The following is a 14,018-nucleotide window of genomic DNA, read 5'->3' as shown; positions in this document are numbered from 1 at the left end:
TCAGGTGCTGACACTACCTGAAACAGGTCGACAGAGATTGTACAATTCTTTGAACAACTAGATTCCCGGGTTTGAAAGAGTTTTCTGGTTCGTCCAATCGGTCCCTTTAATCTGAGGCACACAGGTTAATCCGATTAAACTGCAGCACAGGTTATGAGGTTGATTCTGTAGCGGATCAATAAAAGCTATGAACAAATTGTCACGTACAGAGATTTCACAAGTTCTCAAACACACTCCATCAATCTCTGCTGATGCACAGTACAAGAATTCAGTGTGACACTCCGAAAATGTAATGAACTGACAAACCAATTCATACTATAAACTGCAAAAAGGACAACCGAATTTCCCATAGACCTCAGGCCATTTGTTTTTCGACTGTGTGAAAAAGTTACGGTGTCATAATTGAATTATTCCAATATAAGGTTGTTGTCTACCAGTGGTAGATGAGGTACTACTATTGGCAATACCAACAACAATATACAAATACTCTGTTATGATAGTCATACATTCAAAAATGTACTCGAAAAAATGAAAGTATTAACATTTCAGAATAATATTGTGCATCACTTCAGTGCTGCAGCTGGTTAAAGTGTGGCTAATTCTAATGGCTTCATACTGCTGGGTAGCTTGATAATTTCCCCTGGAACTAACAAAGTCTTATTAAGAAGAAATGTCATACTTTGTTGATTATATCTTGTCGCTCTAATCTGAATAATCAACCTAACTGACTCAAATGACCTATCAAATGAATGTGGGGCAATATATGCCTGTGAAATATAGTAGAGCGGAAGTATTAGGGAGCATATGATGGGGTACTCAAGTAAACACCTAAAAGTTTCCATTGTACAGTGTTATATATATATATATATGTGTGTGGCCCTTACTGTCAACGGTGAGAGAGCAGTCATGATGTATTAATACATTTACAGAAACTTTTAATTAATTAATCAACTGTAGACAAATATGTATTATCATACACTTTTACACATTGACATTTAAACCTAACCGAATGCACTGCTGGTGGTAAAGAATTTCCAGATAGTACCTGAGGTGAAATGAATGTTGTCTGATATTAGTGAGACGTGAGAAACCTGAATTGTTCATGTTTTCAACGACATGCATATTACAGGATACAGCGAATTAGCAGTTCACCGGACCAAACATGGTGTAAGTAAATGAATTATCGCACCGTTTTATTTTTTTAATCTTATTCTTTGGTCTCCTCAGGCGATTACAGCTTTGTTCACATTCATATTTTCTTTGCTACAGCTGTCACTCCATTTTTTCTGCTTTTTAACTTGCATGGTAATTTACACACAGTCCCTACCCCACTGATGCAAGTCACTTCCTCTCTCTCTCTTTCGCTCTCTCTCTGTCTCCGCCTTGCTCTCTTTCTCCACCCAGCTGTAGATCAGGATGCATGAATTCAGGGGAAGGATAGTGGCAGAAATAAGAGAGAGGGAGAGGGGGTGAGAGAAAGAGAGGGAGGAGAGAGAGGGAGAGGGAGAGGAGGTAAAAAGGCAAGACATAGTAGCAAGTGTGTTGGAGGGCAGCATACTGTAGCATACTGTTGTTGTGATGTGATTATGGGGAGAGCATGGGAGCAGCAGGACCTAAACAAGAGGAGAGGGGGGGATACAGTGAGGACACGGCTCGGTTTAATGCCTGATCAATAAGAAGGCATTTTAGTTCACAATCTGAGCATTAGAAAGGAGAGCTCATTAAGCAGCATTGCTTTGCAGGACGGGCTGCCTGCAGACTCCACGGAGTTTGGATTGAATACCAACAAGGGCTTTTACAGTATGAAGACAAAGTCGCTCCGAATCTCCAGGACCCGGGAGGACATGGACACAGAGAGCGGAAAACTATAGCTTCTGACATTTGGACTGACAAATACATGACAGCCCGAATCAAACCAACACTGAGGTATGTCAGCTAATCTCACACACACACACACACACACACACACACACACACACACACACACACACACACACACACACACACACACACACACACACACACACACACACACACACACACACACACACACACACACACACACACACACACACACACACACACACACACACACACACACACGGTATTCATTCTGTTGAAGCCAAAAACTGTTTGTTTTAATTTCTCTTTTTCAAGTCCTGATCGTTTTTGGTTTTTTTAAGCGTGTGGCATTGCAGGAATGTGTTTATTTTTTCCCACAACACAGCGGAGGTTTTAATGGTGAATTAACACGGCAGGACAGTTGTCACTTAGCGTTAGACGGAAAAAAACGGACATAGGTCACTTGACTGAGCTCAGATAATATTTAATGGCACAAGAACCAAAACAATCGTCCCTCGATGACTAAATGTCCCTTTTGCAATTTTGACATCCCTGGAGGATGAAGGCTGCTGGGGGACGATGAAGAGAAGGAAGCCTTGTCAGAATGTGTTTGCTTTGCTTGAAATTTTTGTCATAATTCATGGCATGCACACACGCACACACACACACACACACACACACACAAACACAAACACAAAAAACTGGATATTTTGCCGTGCAATGATAAAATGCCCTCTCATAATCCAAATATCCACACATTATGGCCCTGTTGTCGACTACTGAGATGTTGTCGTGTAAATCATTAAAATGACCTCCCGCACACACAAGAAAACTGGCACATGTGAATTCATGGGTGGCGTGGACACACACACAAACACACACACATGCACACACACTCACTGTCCCCCTCTGTGAAAGGGTGTTCCAGTTAAATGCACACAAAGCTTAATGAAGTCTCCTCTGTAGCATCGGTGTATACATTATGGCCTCTTTCCAAGGTGAGCCAAATGTGGAGGACAGCAGAGTGGGAGCTGCTTGCTACAGGATGACAGACATTATGAAGAGAGAGTTCACCACAGGAGCAATGTTTTGAATTTTTATTTCCGCAAATAAATTATTCTGTGTGCTGTCAGACATTGAAAAGGGAACTGTGAAGTTTGTTTGAAATGCTAATATAATATCTAACTTGCTCTCAAACCACCAGTCAGTCTCCTCTAAATATCAGCACCAAATTCCCATTTCTTGTCCCGTCACACAAGAAGTTTGAAAATGTGAAAAAATCGCTCAGTTTTATCTCCAATTGATTTTTGACAACTGAAGCTATCTTTCATTTCTGCACCATTAAAGCAGTTCCGAGTCTCAATTGTCCCTAGTGTCTCTAACCCCGTGAATTGTTTCAATTTGTCCTGCTCACTCAGCACCATCTCAAATTCCGCTCATTGTAAACTTGTTCCTCTCCAACTTCTAGAGGGATGTAATGATGTGGAAACCCTGGCGCTCTCTTGAATTATCCAACCTCTGAATCAGTCCAACAAGGGATGGGGAGACGAGCGGCTGACCTGACGACTCCGGTTCCAGTTTTAGGTGTCCCTGCTCTGGTCGGAGTGCGCGGTTTGAAGACAACAGGAGGAGACAGAACTGGAGGGGCCCTGCTGCAGACGTGGGGACTTCATTGCAGTGTTGGTGTTCAAACGTCCCCAGGTATAGGCAGACCACCTACCCAGCACAGTGTACAGCTAACCGATACACTCTTCACGCCATCAGATAGAATTACTCAAACATCCAAGAGTTTTATCACCAAGGAAACAGAGTACAAGGAGATATTACTGATAACAAAGAGTGACAAGGAGAAAAGGGCTATTTTAAAACTGAAAAGAGGGGAATCCAAGACCAAAAAGGAAGTGACTTTCAAAGCACTTGGAGGTGAGGCCTCTAAGGATGTGGCCTGCAGTCAGAGGAGCAGTAGTGGGACCTATTGCTACGCCAGGGCAATCAAGACTAACCCGCACTTTGCAGGGAATGCAACCAATGTCAGGCCTAATCTGAAATCTACTGCCCGCTATGTCAATGGCAGCATAGTAGATTCGGAGGCGATCGGCGGAATCAGCGTCGATGGTGAAGAAGCAGAGCCAATGAAGAGTGCAACCTCTCGCGGGAGAGACCCAACCAGAACCCAAGGTCATTATGCAGCACAGTCTGGGAAGACGCCACAGTTACCTGCTGCCCAAACTTTTGGTAAGCCACAAAAAATATGCAGCCTCTGCGGCGGGAGACAGTCTCAAATCACAGGAGCTGCCAATTTGGGAGAGAAAAGCCCTGCTGCTGATGCCTGCCCATTAAAGTCAGCCCTCACAGCGCTCTCAACTACCACGCAGACACCCAATATTGAGAGAAACGGAGACCTCAAGCCAACCCAGCATCGAATCCCTGACAGCAGCACAGACAGGGACAACAGGACACACTTCACAGCCAATCCGCAAATGTTATTTCTTAACAAAGAGCTGAGGTATAGAAATACACAACATCCGGCGTGCCCAGTGCACTCCAGAGAAAATATGCTCACTTTGTCACATACACAAGCGGCTGCTGGTGCAACATCCACCCAACCCACAACCATCCTACAAAAAACCATCACCATCACAAAAGCAACTATAGAAATGAGACAAGATGATGCCAGTTTAAAATCCCTCGCAAAACAAACAAAGGACGGCAAGATCCCCCGACCGACGAGTCTCACGTTGACTCCACAGATGGCTACAGCTACCAAACCAAACAATCCCCATTCACACACTTATCCTAAGCTCCTCAAAGTATCGCAACAAAACTCTATACAATACAATGTGCCTCAAAATGTATGTGTATCTGTGCACGCTACACCTGAAAAGACTCTGACGCCACCTTCTCATTCGTACACCACAGCCGCAGGACCTGGAAATACATCCAACACTAACACACACAAAACAACCACGACCTTTAATACTGCACTCATGTCCACAAAAATCGTACCAGATAAAGTTGCTAACACTGAAGATGAAATTACACTGCAGCACTCAATGCATATGACACAAGTAAACGTAGCAACAAATACAACCGATAGCCCACAAATGTCTCCGGAAGGTCCCACCTTACCAAGGGTACAACACACACCTGCAAGTCTATCTAAATGGCGAAAAAATCCATCATCAAAGGTTGACCAACCTACATCGCCCAAGTTTGCTAATACCCCACACACAGCTACAATTGTTGCTCCACAGTGCACTTTGAATGGCAACACCGCTTCAGATCAAACTACGCATACAAGCGCTAATCATAGAGCTAGGTCAGTGGGTAGAAAAATTCTCCAATGTCAGCCAAACTCCTCAAATTCGGAGCCTACAATTTATGAATCTACTACAGCATCAGTAAAAACTGCATCTAGCGCAACTAAACCCCCACACTCAACGCCTAGGTTGCCTTCGAGTGCATCTGCCTGTTCCACATCTACATGTAACGGCGCTCTATGTAAAAGTACTGCCCTCAGGTACTCCTCGGTCAGTCTGAAAAATTTACCGTCGGCAGTAAGCTCCTTGTCATCGTCAGAAAACCAAAGTAGTGTCTGTGCGTCAAGGGCAACTTTGCTTCAAGCAACAGACACAAAACAAGTGGAGCTCAGTCGTAATGAAGCACCAAGCGCAAATAAACCCGGTCACACAACTCGAGTCAATAATCAGTCTGGTGTCCGCAGTGTTTTCAATCAGCAACACAACTCTGAAACAACTCCTCTCACATTATCTAGGCTGCTAAATGTGTCAGAAAACCAGAACAGAGCCAGTGATGCGAGCACCCACAATCCTGAATCGAAAACAAATCTGAATACCGAATCATCCACCGACAAAAACAGATTCAGTGGTTATCTAAGCAATGAATCTCTTATGCATGAGCCAAAACATGAAAATTCAGGTCTATCACAGGTCACTAACCTTCAGAATTACATCTCCTTAATTAAATCAAGCAGCTCCTGTCTGCAGGGCTGCAGAAACACAGAACAACAGAGCATTGCACATTATCAAGGAGACGCAAACACAGGACATGAGGGACACTGCGCTGTGAAGACAGCCCAGGAGACGGAATCAAACACAGAACAGTTTGCCTTGGGAATATTAGACGGGTGTGTAAATATTAAGCTTAAATCCAATACCGATAAACGGACACCTTCCAGTTACTCAACACTGTCAGTCGCAGCCCCACACTTCATTAGCTCATCACCAGCAAACACTAGAGGACGTTTTGATCCCAACCACTCATCTGCTCTCCACCAAAACTCTGAATCAGATGTATCATCACACCTGAAAGTACATAGACGTCGAGAGCTTTCTTACACCACACCAGCCCCATTCAACAGTGAGGGAGAGCTTCGTACACACACAGGCCCCGAATGTAATTCCATGTTGCCGTCATCGGCGATGCACTTGGTATACCATCCGCACCTCCAGTCCTGTGAGGCGGAGGCACTCGCCAGGGCGGATTCAAAGTTGAGCCCTGCTCCCCCGAAGCCTTGCCCAGCGGACTCCAGCCTGGCTCACTCCCACCCGGTGGATGCGGCCATGTTGCTGCCCCCCTCCCAACGGTGCTGCAAATCGGCGGCCCTGCAGCAGAAGCTGGAGACCGTGGAGGCCAGCCTGGCAGCCAACAAGGACAGGATCACTACTCTGCTTAAAATTATCCATGACCTCGAGACATGCCACACTCCCATCATTGGGTAAGAGCAGCCGTGCGTGTGTGTGTGTGTGTGTGTGTGTGTGTGTGTGTGTGTGTGTGTGTGTAGGCTATGCTGTACACTGACATTTAAGTGAGGACATTATGGGAAAGTGAGGACATTTTGGCTGATCCTTTGCTTAACACCCACATCTACTTGCAATATAACAACGTCAAATCATGGAAGTAAATGTGTCTTGGATACAGTATTTGGCCATCTTGTCTGGTACAACAAAAATTAATATATCCGAGATTTTTTACAACACTTTTTTTTCTTCCAAACTACATCTGGTGAATGCAAGATGGTTAAAAAGTAACAAATTTTGCAGGAGATGTTGTTGTCAAGGTGACACTGTCGAACCCTGAACTACTTGTCACACTGGCTCAACCAACATGGGTGGACTAGAGACACAGAGTATGATTAAAGCTGTTCATACACAATACGCTATAAGACAACACAAATGCTACCTAAAGGTAACCACAGTGTTAAGATATTATGTTTTGTGGCCCATAGTGGAGCTCTAAATCAGGTTCACGGCGTGATGACGTGACTCACTAACGCTGCCTCGAGTTTGCAAACAGTGGCTGCATGTGCGCCTCACTGTGACAGAAACCTACTTGGGCATTTCAAGAGGGCACATCTCACAGAGATTTATTTAGCCACGTAACTCTCCTGGGACAAATAACAGGAATTAAAACGGCCTTCTGGCAATGTGCCTCCGTCAGTCATTCCCATCCGCTGTAATGTGCTAATAAGTTGTGACTGCCTCCGAGGTCATGTTTCAGAATAACCAGCTCCTAATGACCGACTGGTGTCTGACATGATGCGCCTTACACTGCTCATCACTGCCGTCAGCGACAGTCCGGATGAAAAGCAGACAGAGAGGATAAGTGGAGAGAATATTAAACAGTATTAAACAGTGGATCCGAAGAGAATGAGGGTTTGTTTTAAGTTATTCACGTTTACTTTTGTATAATTTAGTCGGCGATGCTTCACAACTGGACAGGACCTCAAGAGCTGCTCAACCTGCCAGAAGACTGCATGTATCATCTACAGGTGAGACAACAGTTAAATCTCCGGTGTCATCTTAATAAACTTTTAGAACTGAAGTGATCAGAGCAGCTCTATTCAACTCCAAAACGGAAACTATGGTTACAGAATATATATTATATATATTATATGAATATATCATTTGATATCATCTTGTTCTACTTGGTGTTGGCAGCCTTCATTTGATAAATTTGAAAATTAGTTTGGGCTTAAGGCGTTCCAGTGAGAGATATTTTTTGAGAGAAGATTGAAAAAGATGAAATTACTTATTATGCTGAGACTTGATAGACGTATCATAATTGCTACTGGGTGGTTCTTTACCTCAATCAGACAAAAATAAATGTACCATAAAATTCAATTTAACAAATTCTGAAAAGTCCACATGACTTTGCGGTTTCCTCTCGCACGTCTCTGCACTACTTCTTGTTCCACTAAACATTTTTGACGTGCACAGCAGCCTCAGTTTACTCAAGGACAACTTCAACATTTGATTTACAGTTCGACAAACACTCTACAAACAAGGTTAAGCCATCTTGCCAGTTTAGTTGCCAAGCAGTTCGCCACCAGCCTGCTCATTTCACTTCACTGACAATAAATGACTTACCGTGTGGGCAGCTCATCAAATGAAAACCTGTCCGCTGCTCATTTGTTTCTTGCACGGAATACATAGGGAGATTACATTTTGCTCTCTGAGCAAACCATAAATCTTATGGAACAGCTGTCAAATTGAAGCACTTACTGCATGTGACTCAATCCATTCAACGCAGCAGATTTATGGGAGATTACGAAGGACTTTTTAAAATTCAGGCAAGGAAAGAGTCCTGCCCACGCCGCCTGCGTGATGGATTTATTGTAAATTTGCAGACAAGGTGATTTGCTTTCATGCGAAATATTTTAGCAGATGAGGTGAGCTGTAAGAGACTGCTGGATTTATCTAAGGGCAAATCTTGAAACAAAAGATTTTGCATTTTGATATTTTCATGTCCTGAAGAAATTTGAAGGAAGATATTCATAAAAATCTGTCTTTCTGACAGTAAAAATCATTTTTATTTAAAGAAATTAAATAAAAACAGCTTGAAGTCCCAGTGTGTAATTTTCTGGCAGCATCTGGTGGTAATGTTGCAAACAGTAACCAACGGAGCAACCGACAGGGGCCCTTTATGGTGGCGCACCGCTGATTCCATTTACGGTTTACGGCAGCACTGAAAATTCAATGCGAATGCAACGTATTGTGGACCCGTTTTGTGCAACAACAGTATTCAACACGACGTAGCAAACATGGGGACCTACACGGTGGTCAAGTCCACCTCATGTAACTATATTTAAGTCGTTCAAAGTTGGCGAAAAACATCAGTAATTATGCATGTATGAACACATAGTTATGGACAGTATATTTAATTTCTGTGAATAAGTTCTTCTAAATATTACACACTGTAGCTTTAACCATGCAAGTGTGGTTAGCTCCAATACGCATTTGGTCTTGGTTTGCACCCATTAGAAGAGATGTTGCATCAGTTGGCAGCAGCTGAAAACTAAAAGTCTTTAACGACTGTCCCAGAAATACTGTATGTGGAGAGGAGGCTAAGCAATCTGAAAGTCTTCTCATCATCTTTTGGCGGAGCAGAAAAATAAAAGCTTCACGCTCTGCAAAGAAAAACCTAAGATGGTGTTTATCTTGAAATATTCAAAACATCCCCCCGTGATCCACTTATTTTCAAAAACCGCTTTTGCATGACAAAGAGACGTTGCATAAGTTGATTTGCCGACTGCTGTGTGTTGGCATCTGATCCTTAAAGGCCAAGAGGAGGATAGGGGTATTCAAAAAAAGACGTGTACCTTCAGAGAAAAAGGATACCCTGCTGGGGAATGTCGTTCTGCCCAAAACAATCATTCACTTAAAATTCTGACAAGCGCAGCGCTTCCCACAGTTTGAGCAGTTACACACGAAAGCAAAGGGAACTGAAGCGACACAGCTTGTGGCATTTTTAAAAGAAGCCCTGCGCATTATAGAAAAATGAACAGGTAATACGGCTCTCACACATCGGAGCGACCATGTGCATTCTTAGGCAAGAGCGGAGTTTAACACATTTTTATGATATTCACAAATGTGTTTTGTTTTTGGGGGGGGGGGTTCAGTAATTTTAAGCTGCGTCTCTGTTTGTGCAGTGTGGAGTACGACTTCAGACAGCAGGAAAGAAGCTTCACGGAGGTGCTGAATCATTCGGCGAGGGGAAATAATGCTTCCTCCGTGCACCTGCCCCAGCCTTTGAACTTTGGCCTGCTCAGAAAAGTCTTGACAAAGTCAAAGGTGAAAAGCAAAAAGCTGTGCAAGACCCTGTTCAAATGGCTGCCCAGGAAAATCCAGCAGGTATAGACCTCTCGACAACACCTGTGCGCTGTGTGACAGCCATTAGCCCGTGTGACGGCCATTAGCCGGTGTCACGAGTGACCAGCAGAAGCCTTTGCAGAGGACTCTTGTGGCTCCCTTCCTCCCCCCTACTGAATGAGATTACTGTGAATGAAGCTCTCGCCCGGTGGAGTTCCACTCTCCTGCACACTGTCAAAGCTCATAAGCTGGATTTTATACTGGAACTCGCCCCTGCTCTTTGTGACCTTCACCCTTAAGGATTTCTATACATCACTTTTGAAGGTAAATTTGTTGTCAACATGCCTGCTTGAAAATGAATGGCCAACCACAGCCGCCGATTTCTTCATCCAATTTCCCCATCTCTTCTCTTCGGACTGTTATGATTAATGCACTAGGAGTTTCCCCTCAGGAGGACATTTCCCCTCCAACTGTCCCCTCACCTGCTTCTCCGGAGAATAAATGTGCACCATAAATTATTGAAATCATTTTTGGAAATGCAAAAGTGCATCTGTATTTACTGACAGTCGATTTGTCTGTGAATCTGTTTGTTTGTCCAGAACTTTGTTTAAATTGTTAATGTTAACATGAACTCGGTCCATTTCTGAATGAAATAAACACAATTTTCAGCAAAGACAACAAAAAAATCAAGTGGATCAGATCAAGTGGATTCAAATCAAGGGACTCTAATCATCTACTCATTGCATCTTGCACATTTTTCACAACTGGCCACGAGGGTGCAGAAAGTCGGGAAACATTCATTATGGTTCAGCCAATTGTGCCGACGGTCTCCAAATCCCAGAACAATATGAACTTCACAAAGGGTCTCAGAGTAAAACAATGACGTGACGAAAGGCTGCAATGAAGCATGAGTCACAATCACGGTGCTCATGTGCACAAGCACAAACACCCACTCATGGACTCATGCGCGCGCGCGCACACACGCGCACACGCACACACACACACACACACAAAAAGCAATGGATGGTTTGCTGAAGCTTTCATAAATAATCTACGTAAAGGGAGCCTCAGAGAACTTAAAATACAGTACGGGTAACGAAAGCAAGTAGAAGATTTAAGTCAAGCACAGAGCCTTTGAGGAGACTTTAATTCTGAACTCCTTTAATTAAAAACACCTCTTAGAAGAAATAATACAGAGTGAAAATGAAATTCTTTCAACAATGGCACTGGAGGGAAATAACTGTAACAGCCCGGATGCCTCATGAGGGTCACACAGTTCTGCTACTTCGTACATTTAGACACTTTTTTGTTCAGTGTTCAGTTAATGGCCATATTTACAAATAATTTCAGCTGCAGAGCTTCGATCTATCAACCTATACCATTGTATGTGATACATACTCTAGTATGTATATGTAAAATATAATTTTTTGATCGTCTAAACACTAAAACAAGGAGCAAACACTGTAGGGAAAAAACTGCCATGCCTAAGCACACAGGTCTTACCTGGTAATAAAGACATATATCTCATGTTACACACAGGCAAAGTCAACTGATTTCAAACATTAAGCTTTTAACAATTTCCTAAGTGACAATAGAGAAGCATAGAGATTTTTGTGGCACTAGAGGGAGCCGAGGGAAATCTGATAAATAGCTGAGCTGAGCGGAGGACAACGACATTGAAAAGGGGGGGGGGACAGGGAGTTAAAAAGAAGTGAGCAAACCAGACTTCGGCAGCTCATCAGCCAATTCTAGCATAACTCACTGGCAGTTGAGTTGCACTATGGGTAATACATACTGAAGCGCAGAAGAATTAAAAAAATTCTGGTTCTGCTGCACTGATTCAGGTTCTCTTATTTTTGGAAATTGAACACAATGAGTCTTGTTAGAATGTAAGTTTGCCTTGTTAATTGAGCAAGTGCAGGACTCTTTCAATATAAAGGGAGAATTTGTGTTTAAGGAGTCAGTCAAATGTTTTTTTCTTTAACGGAAGCTATAGAAGTGACACATGCCAAACCTGAGTCAATATCATCGAGGTGAAATGTTGAATGATTACTTTATATAAACCCTGTATTCATTTCTGTCATGAAACATAAAAAAAACCAGGACAAAGAATAACAGAGGAAAGACACTGCAGTTCAAACTTGCGGCCACGCTTGTTTATTCAGAGGACTAAATTCTTTACGTTGAGGTTCTGGTAAAATTCTGCTGGTTACTAGACCTTGATGATTTTCAGAAGTGGTGCTGCTGAACAATATTGCGGCAACAGCATCCGAATGAGTGCCGCAGCCAAATAAAACAAAACATGAACGTACCCGAATGCATATTGCAAGTTATTTTATCAGAGAATATATATTGTATTTTGCAAGTGAATGAAACTACTTGTCCTTTGTGTGATTGATTATAGTTATATATTGCAAAAAAGGTTAGATAAGTAGTTGGGCAATATCACATCAAACCTTCACTGTAGCCGTGAAAGTATCGGTGTATATTCACATAGTCGCGGAGGAGAGTGTTTCCGTTATGCAATCACATCAACAATATGATTGTATTGCTACTGTTGAAGTGTGGCAACAGAGTACCCAGCTGCAGACAGACACTGAGGGACGATTGCCTAAACAATACCACGGTCGGCCACGGAACTGCTGCGCTGTTGCTCCTCACAAGTGCACACTCTGCTAAATAACTGCAGAAAAGAACCACTTGTGTCGTTCCATAAGGAGTAATCTTTCCCGATAAATAAAACTATTTGCATTGAACTGTGTATTTTACCGCATGTATCCGAGTTTACCCTCTCACGGTTGATGCGGTCTCAGCGTGCGGCCTCTGAAAGCCTCGAAGCTTTCGTGAGAATAAAAAGATTTCGGGAGGAATCCCTCAGCTGCAATGCAATATGAAGGAAATCAACAACACAAATCAAGCACTGTCTACTAGGCCATTACGACTGTGACGGAATAAATAAAGCCAGAAAAATAAACTCGGCCTCCATCAAGTGACATCGCCTGCATCAACTCTGAATCAAACGACTTCCTGTAAAGGTGAAAGGATTGGTTTGGCTGCCGACGCCGCTGAAAGTCACACCCGTGTCCGCAGCGCCTCTGCGGCCCTCAGCCACTTTCAGCTCATTACTTTGGTTCACTGGTCCGTCTGGTTGAGGTCCAGCGGCTCTCACCGGCCCCTGCGTGTACAGTAAGAGCCAGCGGCAGCTGCCAGCTCTCAAGCTCAAACGTGTTGTGCCCTATACCTGTGCACTGAAAAAATGCCAGAGAGCTGAAGGAAAAAAAAGTTTCCTCAGATTCAAAGAACAGGAGCAAAGTGTTCATGAATAGAAGGGGAAACCTTTTAGTGTCTGCTAACCATGAGCAAAGATGAGCGTCGTGCAACATTGGTGAGCCACGCTTACAGTCAAGACAGTTAAGACACCACCATAAAGGTGTTTTTGATGTTGTACATTTCCTCTAAGGGTAATAGAGGAAAATTGACTTTCAGCATTCGGCTCTACTTCCATATTCTTCCCAATTATAACATGAAGCCTTTTCCTGACACGTGCAAGTTGTAAACCTGCTGCAGTTCCCTTACTCTTCTATCTGTATGTAGTTTAATATCAATTATATTCTATTTCTGTCTTAGCAGGATGCCTCAGTGGACTGGGATATCCTTCTGCCAGTTGCTCTATAGCCTGTTATCTCAAAACTGGATGGACTGCGATGTAATATTGGATGGACATGATGTGGCCCCCAAATAACTACTAGCAAAACTGATCATTCTAACATTACTCCGTGCAAACTGTAAGCATGCCACGCACGCACGCACGCGCACACATGCACACACACAAACACACTCTCATACACACACACACCCACACACACACACACACACACACATCTATCTTGGAAAAAGCACTGGTGCTCATTTACATTTTTTTGCATTTCTTCCCCGGCGTAAGCTGTATGTAGTGCCGATGATTCACACACACTTTTAATCCAGTAAAGTATATGCTAATAATCAGTGCAGCATATAACGCTACAGATTGTAGCGAGGCTAATAAATGTCTATTTACCCTGGTGA

At 43.2% G+C, this 14,018-nt stretch overlaps 1 protein-coding gene across 1 annotated transcript; it reads left to right on the top strand.

Moving 5' to 3' along the window:
* The first annotated feature begins 1,168 nt into the window (after nucleotides 1–1,168).
* LOC118300127 (mucin-12) lies at nucleotides 1,169–12,249 on the top strand. The gene is made up of 4 exons (XM_035624235.2): nucleotides 1,169–1,926; nucleotides 3,311–6,580; nucleotides 7,559–7,633; nucleotides 9,794–12,249. The coding sequence occupies exons 2-4, from the start codon at nucleotides 3,381–3,383 to the stop codon at nucleotides 9,999–10,001; spliced, it is 3,483 nt and encodes a 1,160-aa protein (XP_035480128.2). The 5' UTR covers nucleotides 1,169–1,926; nucleotides 3,311–3,380; the 3' UTR covers nucleotides 10,002–12,249.
* The last annotated feature ends 1,769 nt before the right edge of the window (nucleotides 12,250–14,018 follow it).

This window comes from Scophthalmus maximus, chromosome 2, assembly GCF_022379125.1.
Source record: "Scophthalmus maximus strain ysfricsl-2021 chromosome 2, ASM2237912v1, whole genome shotgun sequence".
NCBI classification, from domain to species: Eukaryota; Metazoa; Chordata; class Actinopteri; order Pleuronectiformes; family Scophthalmidae; genus Scophthalmus; species Scophthalmus maximus.
The sequence above is the reverse complement of the archived record's forward strand: the minus strand, read 5'-3'. Positions and strand labels throughout refer to the sequence as shown.

Excerpts from the sequence above, each read along its gene's own strand:
- LOC118300127 (XM_035624235.2), top strand. The coding sequence starts at position 3,381 with ATGGGGAGACGAGCGGCTGACCTGACGACTCCGGTTCCAGTTTTAGGT. Across the intron at positions 6,581-7,558 it reads TGCCACACTCCCATCATTGG|TCGGCGATGCTTCACAACTG; the intron begins GTAAGAGCAGCC and ends TGTATAATTTAG. Across the intron at positions 7,634-9,793 it reads ACTGCATGTATCATCTACAG|TGTGGAGTACGACTTCAGAC; the intron begins GTGAGACAACAG and ends CTGTTTGTGCAG.